At 49.2% G+C, this 14034-nt stretch overlaps 1 protein-coding gene across 3 annotated transcripts in view; it reads left to right on the top strand.

Moving 5' to 3' along the window:
• The window catches only part of Acvr2b (activin A receptor type 2B), a 30244-nt gene extending 19759 nt beyond the window's left edge, over positions 1 to 10485 (top strand). For all 3 annotated transcript variants that reach the window (XM_060385066.1, XM_021648045.2, XM_021648046.2), the window contains 6 exons: positions 1129 to 1272; positions 1474 to 1622; positions 2356 to 2470; positions 2720 to 2858; positions 2942 to 3072; positions 3609 to 10485. In XM_060385066.1, the coding sequence (XP_060241049.1) occupies positions 1129 to 1272; positions 1474 to 1622; positions 2356 to 2470; positions 2720 to 2858; positions 2942 to 3072; positions 3609 to 3803 (873 nt within the window). In that variant the 3' untranslated portion in view covers positions 3804 to 10485. The remainder of the gene's footprint in view (positions 1 to 1128; positions 1273 to 1473; positions 1623 to 2355; positions 2471 to 2719; positions 2859 to 2941; positions 3073 to 3608) is intronic.
• The last annotated feature ends 3549 nt before the right edge of the window (positions 10486 to 14034 follow it).

Genomic DNA, 14034 nt, shown 5'->3' with positions numbered 1-14034 from the left:
CAGGCAGTGCTCTCTCACTGTGGTCCAAGTGGGAGTCTCTCCACGGCGCCGTCCAAGCTCCCAATTCAGCAGTGAGAGTGCTTCAGAGGGCTAGGCTCAGGGTCGGCCAGACTTTTGGATTTTGCCGTTACTTCTCTACTGTGTATGCAGTTTACATGTTTTATGTTTGCACAGGTCTGTGTGTGGAGGCCAGAGACTGACACTGAGTATTTTCCTTTATGTACCCCCTCTCTCCCCTTTTTCAGTATATAGTCCAGGCTGGCCTGGATCTTGTCATGTAGACCAGGCTGGCCTTGAACCCACAGAGGTCCACCTGCTCCTACCTCCCAAGTGCTGGAATTAAAGGCATGTACCACTATGCCTGGCTGTTTCCTTTTTACAATTTTTTGTTCTTATTTATTTTTAATAAAACTATTTATTTTTATGTGTATGGGTTTTTTGCCTCCATGCATCTGTGTGTGCCGAGTGCATGCCTGGTGCTTGCAGAGGCCAGAAGAGAGTGTAGGACCCCTGGGCCGGAGTGACAGATGGCTGTGAGCTGCAGTGTGTGTGCTGGGACTTGAGAACCTGGTGCTTAGGAAGAGCAGCAGGCAGTGCTCTTAACCTCAGAGCCACCTCTCCAGCCTTCTGTTTTTTAAACTTTTTTTGAGACAAGATCTCTCACCGAGCTGGAGACTCACTGATTGGATAGACTAGTTGGCCAGCAAGTGCCAGGGATCCTCGTCTCCGAGCTTCCTGCTTCCAGCAGCAGGGCTCCACTGGACTCTTTGAGTAGGTGCTGGGAGTCAGCACTCGCGTCCTCATGCTTGCCTGGCGGCCCGTTACCTAGTGAGCATCCCCTCAGCCCTTGAGTGCGGCATTTGACATCATGATCTCCTGGGGGGTTTCTGACACCAGGCAACACACAGGTACTTGGTGAATCAGGCAGCTGCCGGCTGATGGGCGCCTCCCTCAGCATTTGTAAATTGGGGCATTGCTGTCAGCTACCTCAGAGACTGCTGCTGCCCCCAGCTCCCCAGATGCATCCTCCAGATGCCGATGCTGTGAGGCCAGGGTTGAGGATGCAGTGTGCGTGTGGGTGTGTGGCCGTGGGGCTCTGACTGGGGCTGGGCTGCTTCCTTGCCTCAGGACAAGCAGTCTTGGCAGAGCGAACGGGAGATCTTCAGCACGCCTGGCATGAGACACGAGAACCTGTTGCAGTTCATTGCTGCTGAGAAGCGAGGCTCCAGCCTGGAGGTGGAGCTGTGGCTGATCACAGCCTTCCATGACAAGGTGAGCGGAGCCCCAGGAAGGCCACTTTGTGATGAGGCGACCCCCTGAGCAGGTGCCCCTCTCTCCCTGGATCACTTCTATGGCAAGGGTTGCTGTTCTGCCCGCTGCGTGTTTGCATTGAGATGTTCCTCAAGAGGCCCAGGGTTGCCTTCTGTCCTGCATTTGGCGCCTTTGCCCACAGTCTGTGCTGCCTTCTCTCAGGGCTCCCTCACGGATTACCTCAAGGGGAATATCATCACGTGGAATGAACTGTGTCATGTGGCAGAGACGATGTCACGAGGCCTCTCCTACCTGCACGAAGATGTGCCCTGGTGCCGTGGCGAGGGCCACAAGCCGTCCATCGCCCACAGGTACCTGGGGGCTTGGGAGTGCTCCTGCACGCGTGGTGAGGATGTGGGGAGGGCTGGCGCTGGAGCAGAGGGCCTCTGCTTCCTTGAGTGTGTCCTTGTGTCAGCAAACCTGGCCTTCCTGTGTGCTGGCGTGAGTTAGCTTTCTAGGTTGGTGTTCTTGTGCCCTCTGCTGGGCACATGAGGAAGGGCTAACTGTTACTTTGGAGCGCTGGCTCTTCAAGTTCTCGGATTTTGGTCAAGAACGTTTCGTATCCTTAGAAGGACTCTGTTTACCTAATCTGTAGGTTATGTTTGCTAATGCTTGCTGGTACAGATCACATGTGTTTTTATGTATCATGACAGCATTAGCTGTCCATTATTTCCTGGGGAACTCCCCTCTATTCTCCCGATGAGCTTAAAAAAAGGTAAATGATAGATTTTTACAAAAGTGTCTTGACCTAACGGGGCTCTGGACCTTTTAGGATCTCTGAGTCCTATTTTGTTGATCTGTTTGTTTTAGTTTTGGCTTTTCTAGTCCAGGTAGAGTTGAGTGCCGGTACCACTCCTGTGTCTGCCACTGTAGCAAGCTGATTCTCAATTCTTGTTCGTATTCCAAACATGGTCAACTTCTAGGAAAGACTGAGGATTATGGGCTGGCTTTTAGTCCTGTGGTATAGGTCTGGCCAGCGCCGGGGTAGGACCTGGGACTGGGTCTTGATGCTGTGTGCATCAGTTTCACTCCTGTTCTCCACAGGGACTTCAAAAGCAAGAATGTACTGCTGAAGAGTGACCTCACCGCTGTGCTGGCTGACTTTGGCCTGGCAGTTCGGTTTGAGCCAGGGAAGCCTCCAGGGGACACCCATGGACAGGTAAGGAGCCTGGGGCTCAGCTGGAGTGACTGTAGAGCTACCTGGAGACTTAGAGAACCAGGCTCTTGTCTCAGCACCAGAGAAAACAAGGCCTGGAGGCTGGTTTCCAGCCAGTCAGCTGAGCAATCCAGGCTCTCCTCATCTGGGCTTCAGCCACTCCCCCTTGCATTTCAGTCTTTCTTTCTGTGTCTGTGTGTGTGTGTGTGTGTGTGTGTGGTCTCTGGATAGCCTGTCCTTGTCTTCACGTAGGTTGGCACCAGACGGTACATGGCCCCCGAGGTGCTGGAGGGGGCCATCAACTTCCAGAGGGACGCCTTCCTGCGCATCGACATGTACGCCATGGGGCTGGTGCTATGGGAGCTGGTGTCTCGGTGCAAGGCTGCGGATGGTGAGTGGGTCAGCAGTCCCGGGCAGCCTGCGTTGGGGCCGGGAGCTGGGCCTCGGTGATGCCATTAGCCCCTTGCCTCTCAGGGCCTGTGGATGAGTACATGCTGCCCTTTGAGGAGGAGATTGGACAACACCCTTCCCTGGAGGAGCTGCAGGAGGTGGTTGTCCACAAGAAGATGAGGCCCACCATTAAGGATCACTGGCTGAAGCACCCGGTGAGGGAGCTGGGCTCAGGACACTGCAGGGGTGTGTGAGGGGCCTGCCTTGTATGGCAGGAGCCTAGGACCAAGGAGGGGAAGGCCGCCATCTTCCCTGGACTCAAAGGAGATGTCCCAGAGGTTGTGGGAATAAGGTAGGCCCTGACCTCCTAGTACCCACCTTGGCTCAACTGCTGATGACTGGGCAGAGCTTTGGGCTTTGTGTAAAGTCTGCCTTGAGTCCCGGTGCTCCAAGGTGAGCAGGTACATCTGCCTGCAGGGAGCGGGAGTTCCTCCTGGGTTGAAGCATAGTGAACATTTCCCTGGGGCTCTGAGGGACTCGGTGGGGTGACCAAGGGAGCGCTGGAGTGCGGTGGCAGGGTCTAGGGTGTAGGAGTTGGGGGGCCAGGGGTCGGAGCTGCCTCTTGCAGCCTGCTGATTTACCTGCAGTGGCTGTGATGGACCGTAGGCTCTGCCTGACCCTCTGACACACCAGCACTTGCTGCCCTGAGGAACCCTAACCAGGGCTCTTCCTCCCTTCTGCTGCTCTGCAGGGCCTGGCCCAGCTCTGTGTGACCATTGAGGAGTGCTGGGACCACGATGCAGAGGCTCGCCTTTCCGCAGGATGCGTGGAGGAGCGGGTGTCCCTGATCAGGAGGTCGGTCAACGGCACTACCTCGGACTGTCTAGTCTCTCTGGTGACCTCCGTCACCAACGTGGACCTGCTCCCTAAAGAGTCCAGCATCTGAGCCCAGGACATAGTGTCTCTCCAGACTCAGTGGATCTGAAGAAAAAAAGGAAAAAAGTTGTGTTTTGTTTTGGAAACCCCATAAAACCAACAAACACATAAAATGCAGCTGCTATTTTACCTTGACTTTTATTATTATTATAATTATTATAATTATTATTAATAATATTATTTTTGGATTGGATCAGTTTTTACCAGCATATTGTTCTACTGTATCGCAAACAGCGGACATGTCAGCAGGCGTTGAGGTGCTGAGCTGTGAACGCAGAACCAGCGCCATGCTGAAGAGCCTCAGCCACCTCCTGCCCTCCGGGATTCATTTCCTCTTTGTCGTCTCAGAATCTGTCACACAAAGAAACCCATCTCCTGTCTTAGGAAACTCAATGCTGCAATTCTCTACTAGAGGAACCTTTGAAGACTGTTACACGAACATACCCTTCCTCAGAAGAGGGTTTCCCCCACCCCTTTATTTTGCGTTTCTCCCTTTTCAGGCAGTGAGCTGAAGAAACAGTGGACCTGTCTTCGTGGGTCTCACGGGTGTCATCCTGACCTGACTGAGGGAACTCAGATGAGGACGGTTTAGACTGACGGTGGAAGGGAGGATGGGTCTGGGTAGGGTGCAGAGCAGAGCTACACTGGACTTGGGCACATTTGGAGCAGCACCCTTGGCTATGAAGGCTACTTTCTCAGGTAACAAGGGATCGAGGGCAAGGACCTGGTAGAGTCCCACAGTAATGCTAGCGAGCACAGGGTTTGGAGGGGGTCGGGGAGCCAGGCCTGGCTGCCCCTCCTGCCCAGTTTCTTCCCACTGACTGGGGCGTGGCCGTAGGAGGAGACACTACCTTGCTCATGTGTTAGGACTAGGTGAGGGAGTGACAGTTTTGTAGACATTCTTCATTAGACATGATGCTGTAGATGTCTTTTGTGGAGGAAATGCCAAGCTGCATTGTCCTCTTGGCGGTTTGGGGAGGTGCCTGCGGTGCCCCTGCACAGCGTGGGCGGGCCGGAGGACCCCTGGTTGGGGACCTCCCTGGCCTGCAGCTCTGGCCTGGCCCCATGCAGCGGCATTACCAACTTTTTTTCTGAGTCTCGTGGACACGGCTTTCTCCAGACCCTTTAAAGTGGTGCATATTATAAAACTGTTTCTATTACGTACGCCATAACCTTGCTCCAGGCGGTGAATGTTCCTAATGCTGCTGTTTCAACAAAGGAATTTTTTTTCTTTTTAATTTATGAAACACACTAAATTTTTTTTCCAGACAGAACACACACATCCATATATATATATAAACACATGCTTTGCTGTGTGGCTTCCGAGATTTAGATTTTAAAAAGTAAAAGAAGTAACTTCACGACCACAGACCACCTCAAACCAGAAATACCTCAGAATTTTCTACTTGTGTATGTTTTATTAATTATATATTTTGTTAGTTGTGTTGTCTTGTAGGAAGTATATTTTAATGTAAGTTGGGTTTTATGACAAGGAAGTTTAAAGAAGTAGAGAAAAAGAAAACAAGTTTGTATCTTCTAGTCAGCCCTACCTTTTTGTTTGGTAAAAGCTCCCTTGTAAATATTTGTCACCAGCTGTAGGTCGGCTGTCTGGGCCCTGGCCATTCATCACTCTGGTTTAGACCGTATTGCTTAAACAGCACATCTCTTGATCTTGAGGGTAGGCCACTTCCTCCCGGATTGCTTAGAGGTCAGGCGTTGTCCCGTGGGTCTGCTGGGTAGTACTCAGAATGACACCCCCACTTTGACCTGGCAGTACTATGGTCCTCAGGCCCATGCTAGGTAACTTTACTTGAGATTGAATTCCTTCGGCAGCAGGTGAGTTCCATCACCATGCTGTGACGTCTGGGAGGGTACAGCTCACAGCTGCTCCCCTTGGCATGCTGTGTGTGGTGCCCGGGGCAGCCCTGGGGCTTGCTCTCTTCTGTGGATGTTTGTGCGCAGGGTGTTGGGGAAGGCAGCTGGCTTCCCTCTCAGACCTTAGTCCTTTTTTCCGTGGTCAGTGTGAGCTGGCCAAATAGTTAGGAGACATGTCCTCTGTGTCTGTAAGCTCCGTGTCCTTTCCTCCCCCATTTGATTTTGTGCTGTGGTATTTTCTTCTCTCACAGTACTTCTCACTGCAAAACAAATCTTACAGCAGTTGCTTTTCTTTTCCACTTATTTCTTTAAGAAGCTTTAACTATTTATTGAGAAGTGCCATATCTACTTTCTTTAGCTTTTTCCTCAGGCAGTGGGGACACCTCTACTTTTGACCCTTAACCAACCAACCAACCAACCACTAGGAAATGTAGCTGCTTCGCTGCAGGAGTGATCCAGTCACCAGTCACGTGCTGTGCCAAACTGAGCTTTCCTGTGTGGGCTTGCCACTCTGGGTGGTTTTCCTCTTGTGTGCTGAGCTCCGGTATGGGCCATCCAGTCAGGACACACTGCAGGCTGGGCAGGCCAGGCACCTTTTCTGGTGGTGGCTTCCCTCTTTGCTTCCCTGTGTCCAGCCACATGGTGACCTTGTCAGATCTGGTCAGAATGGAGTGTCAAGAGGTGATAGATACTGTTTCCTGTGGCCAGGCAGAGGGAGAGTCTGGGTGGTGGGGCTGTGGACCGCCTCTTGACTTCAGGTAACACACCCAGCTGCTCAGAGCTGCAAAGTGGTGACATCCCAGGGTGTGGCCTGGAAACGTGGGTGGGCCTTGTTCTTTTTTTTTGTTTCACCTTGTGCCCCCTTGAGTCCTGGGACCTCTGCCTTGCACTTTCCTGCAGATTTCTTGTCACTTTCTTTCTATTCCCCTCTCCCCTGAAGGCGGGTGTCCCTGTGGATGGAAAAGGATGAGACAAGTCAGGGGAGGGAAATACCTTGAGGTGCTGTCTCCTTCCTTCACTGCATGTTGTTGGGGTCCAAACAGGCTCCTGTGGCAATGGGCTTTGGCAGAGAATGTTTTGGTTAAAAATACCTGTGATACCTCTGTTGTCAGAGTTTTCTGTGAATAACTCAGAGAAGGGGATGGTGAGGAAGGCTGTGAACAGTCAGTAGCATGTGGGCTAGCATGGGCTGGCCTGGTGTGAAGGAAAGTGCTGGGCCTTCTACTTCACACCCACAGCCAAGGGCAGACCTTTTCCTCATCACTGGGCTACCAGGCTTGCTGGGCTGGCCTTCTTGACAAGGCTTGAGCTTCTATGACAGAGTGTGGTCCTTTCAGTCTGCCTTGTCCTCCTTCCCTGGAGCTGGGCATACCCTTGACCTCCTCTGTCTTGCTACTCTGTCCTAGGGCTTGGACTGTGGGAAGGATTTTTCTTGGTGGCCGGCCTACATATATATTTAATTGTCGTTGTCGGGCTCAGAAAGCTTGTGGAGTGGTGGTTCCTACACTCAGCCACTGAGGCAAAGTGACTGTCCCACCCAGAGGTAGAAGGCTGGCTGGCTCTCACACATGGAATTTTACCTTTTTAGTGTGTGAGGTCCCTGGTGCAAACTGGTGAACAGGAGAATGTCCTGTTTGTTTTCCCTAAATAGTGAATACAGTAAAAGCTTACTGTACTGTAAGCTGAATCCCTGCCGTTGCCCTCAAGAACTTGGATCATTAGTTGCAACCCAGAATCAGAAAGCAGTTTCCGGTTCGCCCAGCTTCAGCCAGCACCAGCTGTTCCATCCTTCTGGGCTTTTGGTGACACATTGACACATTGGTCCGCGTTTTAGGAGCAGTAGATGACACCTTTCCCGGAAGTGTGGTGTACCCATCCGCTCACCAACTGGGAAACAGCCAGAAAGGGATGGTGTCAAGGTGTTGCTTTCTCTGAGCTTGGGAGACTGGAATGCTCCTTCATCCCTGGCTGTTTGTAAAGGCTAAATGGAGAAGTACCAGCAGCTGCCTTCCTTGGTCTGGTCATGAGTTTAAATTGCAGCTAACATTGTTTCAGATCATCTAGCGAGCGCTTCATGGTCTGGATGCCAAACTTCCATGTATTCAACACTAAACACCTAGCTCTTCATGCATGGCTCTGGGGAGCTGACTTGTAGGCAGTAGTCCTCCTGTGACTGTCTCCAGACCTTGAGGAGGTTTAAGAAAATGTTTTGAGATTCTGATTTAGTTTTATAGGAAGATGATGTTTAAAACACCCCCTTGAGAATCAACTAGTTGATTCAACCACATTAAAAAGAAAACGTTCAAAAGACCCATAAACTATCAATAAATAAGCCCAAGTTCTTCGGTGGGCTATTTGGGATATTGCTACTTGGACCTAGTTGTAATTACTGTAAACTACTCTCAGACTGACAATTTGAATTGAGATCAGGAATGTCTACATCTTTTTTTCCCCCCCTGAACCAAATCGTAGCATTTTCATGCTGGCATCTCCCAGTGTGAAGGAAGCCAGACTGAATTTGTGGTACTCTGTGTATCTCCTTAGTGCCCTGATACCTGGCAGCACCTGGCGGTGATTTCCCTCAAGAGTTAAGATTCATGTTCCCCGAATGCCAGTGTGGGCCTGTGGGCTCTGCGCTAGCCCGTTGTTCTCCAGTGTCGGCTGTCCAGGCTGAGCGGTGTGTGCAGCCATACCGGTGCATGTGGTATACCGCTCAGACCACATACTCTCCAGGGTGCTCTGGACACGTGAGCGCTAACGCGTCCTTTTTCAGACTTTGTCTCCGAGTTTACAGTTGGAAGAAGTGTGACCCATTAGGTTTTTTTTTTTTGGCAAGTGAAGGTGGGTTTTTGTGAATGAGCAAATGCTGCCTCCAGTCCGGGAGCACCCGCCTTTGCTGCCCGGGCCATTCCCTTACCCTGATCAGTGTTGTTAGATAGCGTTGTAAATACAAAGAGTAGGGTACGTACAGACGCCACTTGAAATTCTACTTTAAGAAGTCTATAGCTCCACACATATATTTAGTTATATCTCTTGACAGATTGTGTCCACACAGTGTGGAGATTCTTTTATACCACAGATTATTTTTATAAACTAGTGAGTTGGAGTGAGAATGCATCTTAATCCAAGCCAATGAGCTTTCCTTTCAGGATTATGTGCACACTGGAGCGGGTGCTGGGAGCTTAGCTTGGCGCCTGCATGGGTTCCTGAACACGCTGGCAGCCTGGAGTCGGCTTGCGGGTCCCTCTGGCCCAAGCTCCACTGGCAGGGCAGTGATGTCTCCGCCCTGCTCCCTGCCTGTGGAGAGGACAGTGGCTGGGCGAGGCAAGGGGTCCTGTAGCGGGTTTGATTTCTGCTGAACGAAGGGTTCTGAGGTTGAAAGTCTATCAGCTCCTTTCATAGGAGGTAGCCACGTGAGTGGGTTAGGAAGCGGTAGGACGGTAGTCAGTAGGAGAAATGTCTAGAGAAAGACCTGGGTACAGAAAGCACTGAAATGGGGCTTGGTGGCTTGAGTCCACTAACCAGAACTTTCTAGGACCAAACTAATTCTTTGGAAACAGTGAGGCATGTGGATATGATGGAATTACGTGGAGAGTGCTGGGCACATTTTGCCCCCTTGGTCAGGGTCATCCCAGAGGCTGCTTTCTTCTCTAACTGCTAAGTCGGTCAGGAAGCAGTGGAGGAAAGTTCCGGAACCCCAGTCCCACAGAAGGGTATTCAAATGCCTGTGGAGGGTTTTTGTAAAGGCCAAGGCAGCCTTCATCTCACCCTTTTGATTTTGGGGAGAGAGCAGATGCTTGCTTGGCTGGGACTTGGCATGCTGGTATGGGGAGGTGGGTAACTCAGTTAGACCCTGTTGTCACAGCGGTCCGTCCAGATGAAGGCCTGGTTCGTCCAGATGAAGGCCTGTCCCGCACCCTTCCCGCTGGCTCTGGCCTGCTGCTCATGGAACCTCACGGGGTGGGGGTGGGGGTGTCTGCCAGGAGAGCAGAGTGTGCTTTCCCACCAGCTGTGCGCTCTCTTCACTCTGGTTTAGAACGCTGTTTTACATGCTGTCCCCTTGCTGCTTGGGACACTGAGCTCGGGATCCAGCTGCACCCTGCAAGCCCCCTTCAACTTCTGTTCCCCATAGAAGAACATCCCTGTTCCCCAGCCGCCTGTCTTGGAATGTACTTCTGTTGTGCCTTTGTTTTTGTCAGCCACCCCTCAAAAGCAACTGCTGTAAGCTTTTTTTCTACTTGTCTTTTCTAGCCCCCATCCTTTCCCCATCTCCCCTTTTCCAGCCCCAATTTCTGGATGCACTTGTGTGATCCAGGTACTTTAAGAACCGGTTACCTCAGACCTCATGTTGGACAGTGTCACCATCTGGGCCCTTGTGACCCTGCAGACTCTAACCACACATGCAGGAAGCCTGCTGAGTGCGGGTGCTGACTTGCTCCTGAGGACGGAACCAGGGGCTCCGGCAAGCCTGTCCTGGCACTGTGGTGGGACTGTCGGGAGTGTCACCCGAAGGTGCTTCCTGTGTCCTGTGCATTCTGCCGTGTTCAGTATTCTCATCCGTCTGAATAGGTGAAGCGACCTAACTGGCTGGTCTCACAAATCAGCTCCAAAGATGAGCTCTTCATAACACATTTCCAGTCGCTAGAGCTCAGACATAGAACATTCCTTCAAACAGCAGGATAGAAGCCCCCATCCACTGCCACAGTGCATTCTGGGAAAATGTCTGTAGTATACATTGCTGTGGAATTAGGCCTTGTAGGATATGGCTGCTTGTCATTTTGATGTATTTTAAATAAATATATATATATATTTTTAAAGAGCCTTTTTTTACCAGTACAAAAGCTTAACTAACCAGCTGTCACCACATCTTGAATTTTTGTCTTTGGGGCATCAATGGCAGACTGAGATTAAAAGTGGTAACTCAGTCATGAGTCACGTGTGCTGAGCTGTCCTGCAGGGTCAGTGTATTCCTGGTGGTTTTCATTCAACTCCGCCCTCTGGGTGTTTGGTTTCTGCCCCGCTATGTGGACTGTTGACCTCAGTCCTTGTAAGTGCTTTAGCCCGAGTGGGGCTTTCCAGAGCACTGCCACGATTTAAGTGTATGAGTTTAGCCAAATAATTTCTCCTTAAGGGAAAAGCACGATCACTGAAATTTCACCTACGTCGACAGCGCTTCGTAGGAAAGACTAGTGGTTGGAGGCTGTGGGGGGCAGGCAGTCGTCACGTGGGCAGGACACCGCGTTTGAAATGCTGCGCTCACCAGCAAGCGGGCAATTGTTAAAACACCAGCGGCGTGCTTTCCCTCATTTCCCCCAGAATTGTGTAAAAATGCAAAGAAAATTCAGTGGTACTTGAGAATGGAAGGAGAGGGTTACCGCAGATTAGAAACATACTTCTAGATTCCACTTCCATGCCGCAAATCCACACGCTGACATTTTTCAACTGTACGAGAGAATCTATCTGCTTAGGAACCTCACTTGATCCCAGTGGTGGCGTCAAAGGCCAGACTTTTCACCTGTTGATATTTTCCACATCTGTCCTTGAGTCTGAGTAGCGTTATGCAGTACTGTGAAGTTAACTTGATTTGAGTTTGACGTCAGTCCCTGGGAAGAAGAGCTTTGAGCATGTGACAGACAGTCAGAAAACAGCAGAGCACAGAATTTTGCAGGGACAGTTTTGGAACCAAGAAATAATGTCACTTTTTATTTACCATCTTCTATATCAGTTTTACCAGCTACTTCTAAAATTGTACATTATTTGGAAGAAAAACCTTACGACTTGTCTAACTTAGTGAAATGTGTGTGTTGCCCTTAGGACGGGTAGCTAAGTCTCACTGGGCTGTGTTATCTAACTTGTACATATGAATTGTAATTAAAAGTTTGGATTCATCTGTTTTTCACAGTTTAAAAATGACAAGTCATTGCAAAGTCTGGAGATGTGACTAGTCTATGATTTCAAGCTGTAGAAGTGAAGAAGCTCTCAGAAGTGCTAAAACTAAAGACTTTCTAGTTTTGGGCTCCAATTCGATTAAGTACTGTTTGTATGCCAGAGTATGTGAGGTGTAAATGTAGTAGGACACTTTTCACCCTTGTAGCTATAAAATAAACATTTTGTAGAACAGAAAATAGCTTGTACTACTGAATTAACAAACGTTATACTAAAGTATCACGTCTTAAAAAAAATATATATATATATATACAGAGTTAAGCTTGTTGCTGTTACCCTGTCTGGATTTGAAAAGTGTGCTGATTTCTATATATATTACACACACACACACACACACACACACACACCTCTCTTTAATGGCCTGAAGCAGACATCCATGTAACTACAGTTGCAAAATGCAAACATCTTGGAAAGAACATTGTATCATAGTTCATTCATTTGCAGTGGATCTTTGCTCCTTTTTCCTGTGGTAATTTTAGAAGCGAGTGTCAAGTTTGAAGTTAGATCTGCTAAGTTGGGGTTTTGCTGCTGAATTCTGCACTGGGCCCTCAAACAAACCGATGTGAATGTAGTTTTCCTGTGTGAAGGAGCAGCCACATCCCCAACAGAATAGGAGGAAAAGTCTAGAACTATTTCAAGTTTTATCTTTTTGTATATGAAAATAAATAATAATAAATAAAATAAACTTGTCTGTCTTTTTAGAAAATTGTGAATATTTCTTTATATGTGTATTTTATGCTGTCTGCGTGTGGCTGCCAAGAGAGGCCAAAACTGGTGATCAGATCCTCTTGAGCTGGAGTTACAGGTGGCTGTAAGCCAACATGTGGGCACTGGGAAATGAACTGGGGTCCCTGGAAGAGCAGCCAGTGCCCTTAACCACTGAGCCATCTCTCCAGCCCCTTTTTAAGATTTTTTTTTTTTAATTACAGCAACTCATTCTGTTTCCCCCTCCCTCCCCTATCTCCTTCCCTCTCTCTCCTTTCTTCCTTCCTTCCATCCTTCCATCCCTCCTTTCTCAAGTCAGGGTTTCTCTGTATAGCCCTGGCTATCCTGGAACTTGCTGTGTAGATCAGGCTGGCCTCAAACTGAGAGATCCTAATTAAAGGCCAGTGCTACTACCTCCTGCCTTCATTTTTTATCTTTAAAGTGTGCGTGTGCGTGCGTGCGTGTGTGTGTGTACATATTTGCAGTGATAAGGTGTCCGATCTCTGGGAGCTGCAGGTAGTCTTAGCTTCCCAGCATGAATGCTGGGAACTGAACTTGGGTTCTGTGGAGGAGCCATGAGTGCTCTTAACTACTGAGCCGTTGTTGGGAATTAGAAATTAGTAAAAGAGCATTCCTTGCTTTTGGGGCTGGTTCTAGTCAGCTGGTGCGTTCTTGCCTGATACACATTCAGTTTCTGATGGCCGAGGGTCTCCTCCACCACCGTCTTGTGGGGCTGGAGCTAAGCACCATTCTCCATTCCTGCCAGCTAGGCTGCTGAGATGGTTCAGCAGGTCAGCGATACCTCACAAGCTGGAGGTCCCTAGTTTGATCCCTAGAAGCACATAAAGGTGGAAGGAGAGAAGCAACTCTGCAAAGATGTTCTCTGGCCTCCACACCCATGCCGTGGCCTGGACATACACAGGCATACTGGTAATGATATAGAAAAGTTCTTTAAAATTAAAAAAAAAAATCATAAAAACAGTGCATCCTGGTAATCCTGGCACTTGATAGATGGAGGTGGGATGACCAGGGGCTCAGGGTCTCGTCCTAAATGGACTACTCTGGGACTATGGATAAGTTCCTGAAAAGCAGAAGGAGGCTTTCCAAAAGAGTAGGGAACCCCTGCCTCAAGCCTTCCTGTTCTTTGATGCCTGCACCGAACAGGATCCTTTTGAATAGATCAGACACCCTGGGGTTCAGTTGTGCACTGCTGAGGCACTGGACAAATAACAGCCCTAAAAGAGAAGACTGCATGTTTGTTTTTGACTGGTCTTAAATGTATACATTTACTATGTCCTGGATATCTTGGTTATAGATTATAGGCTTATGAATTATTGGATATGGTTTAAAAAATTAGTTACATCTGAAACAAAAAAGTTCACTTAAAACTCCTAATTTAGGGTTGGAGCCGTTCTGAACAACAAATGGTACGATCCAACTAAATTAGGTCTCAAGAGAGGGCCTATAGAGTTTTAGCAGGTTACAACACTTGAGAGCTTGCATTGTGTGTTCACCCATCAGTCCGGAGACGGACCTCTGGACTGCGATGATTTTAATATCTTTTTTGAGACAGGGCCTTGCTTTATCGCTGAGACTCATGTGGAAATCACTATGTAGTCTCGAGGTCAAATATTCCCTTCTCAGCTTCCCCAGTGCTTGGATGCTCCACCAAACTCTTTCACAATTTTATTACATTTACTCATTTGTTGTTAAAA

The sequence above is a fragment of the Meriones unguiculatus genome, chromosome 6 (assembly GCF_030254825.1).
Source record: "Meriones unguiculatus strain TT.TT164.6M chromosome 6, Bangor_MerUng_6.1, whole genome shotgun sequence".
Taxonomy (NCBI): domain Eukaryota; kingdom Metazoa; phylum Chordata; class Mammalia; order Rodentia; family Muridae; genus Meriones; species Meriones unguiculatus.
Note: the sequence above shows the minus strand (reverse complement) of the source record. Positions and strands in the feature narration are given on the sequence as shown.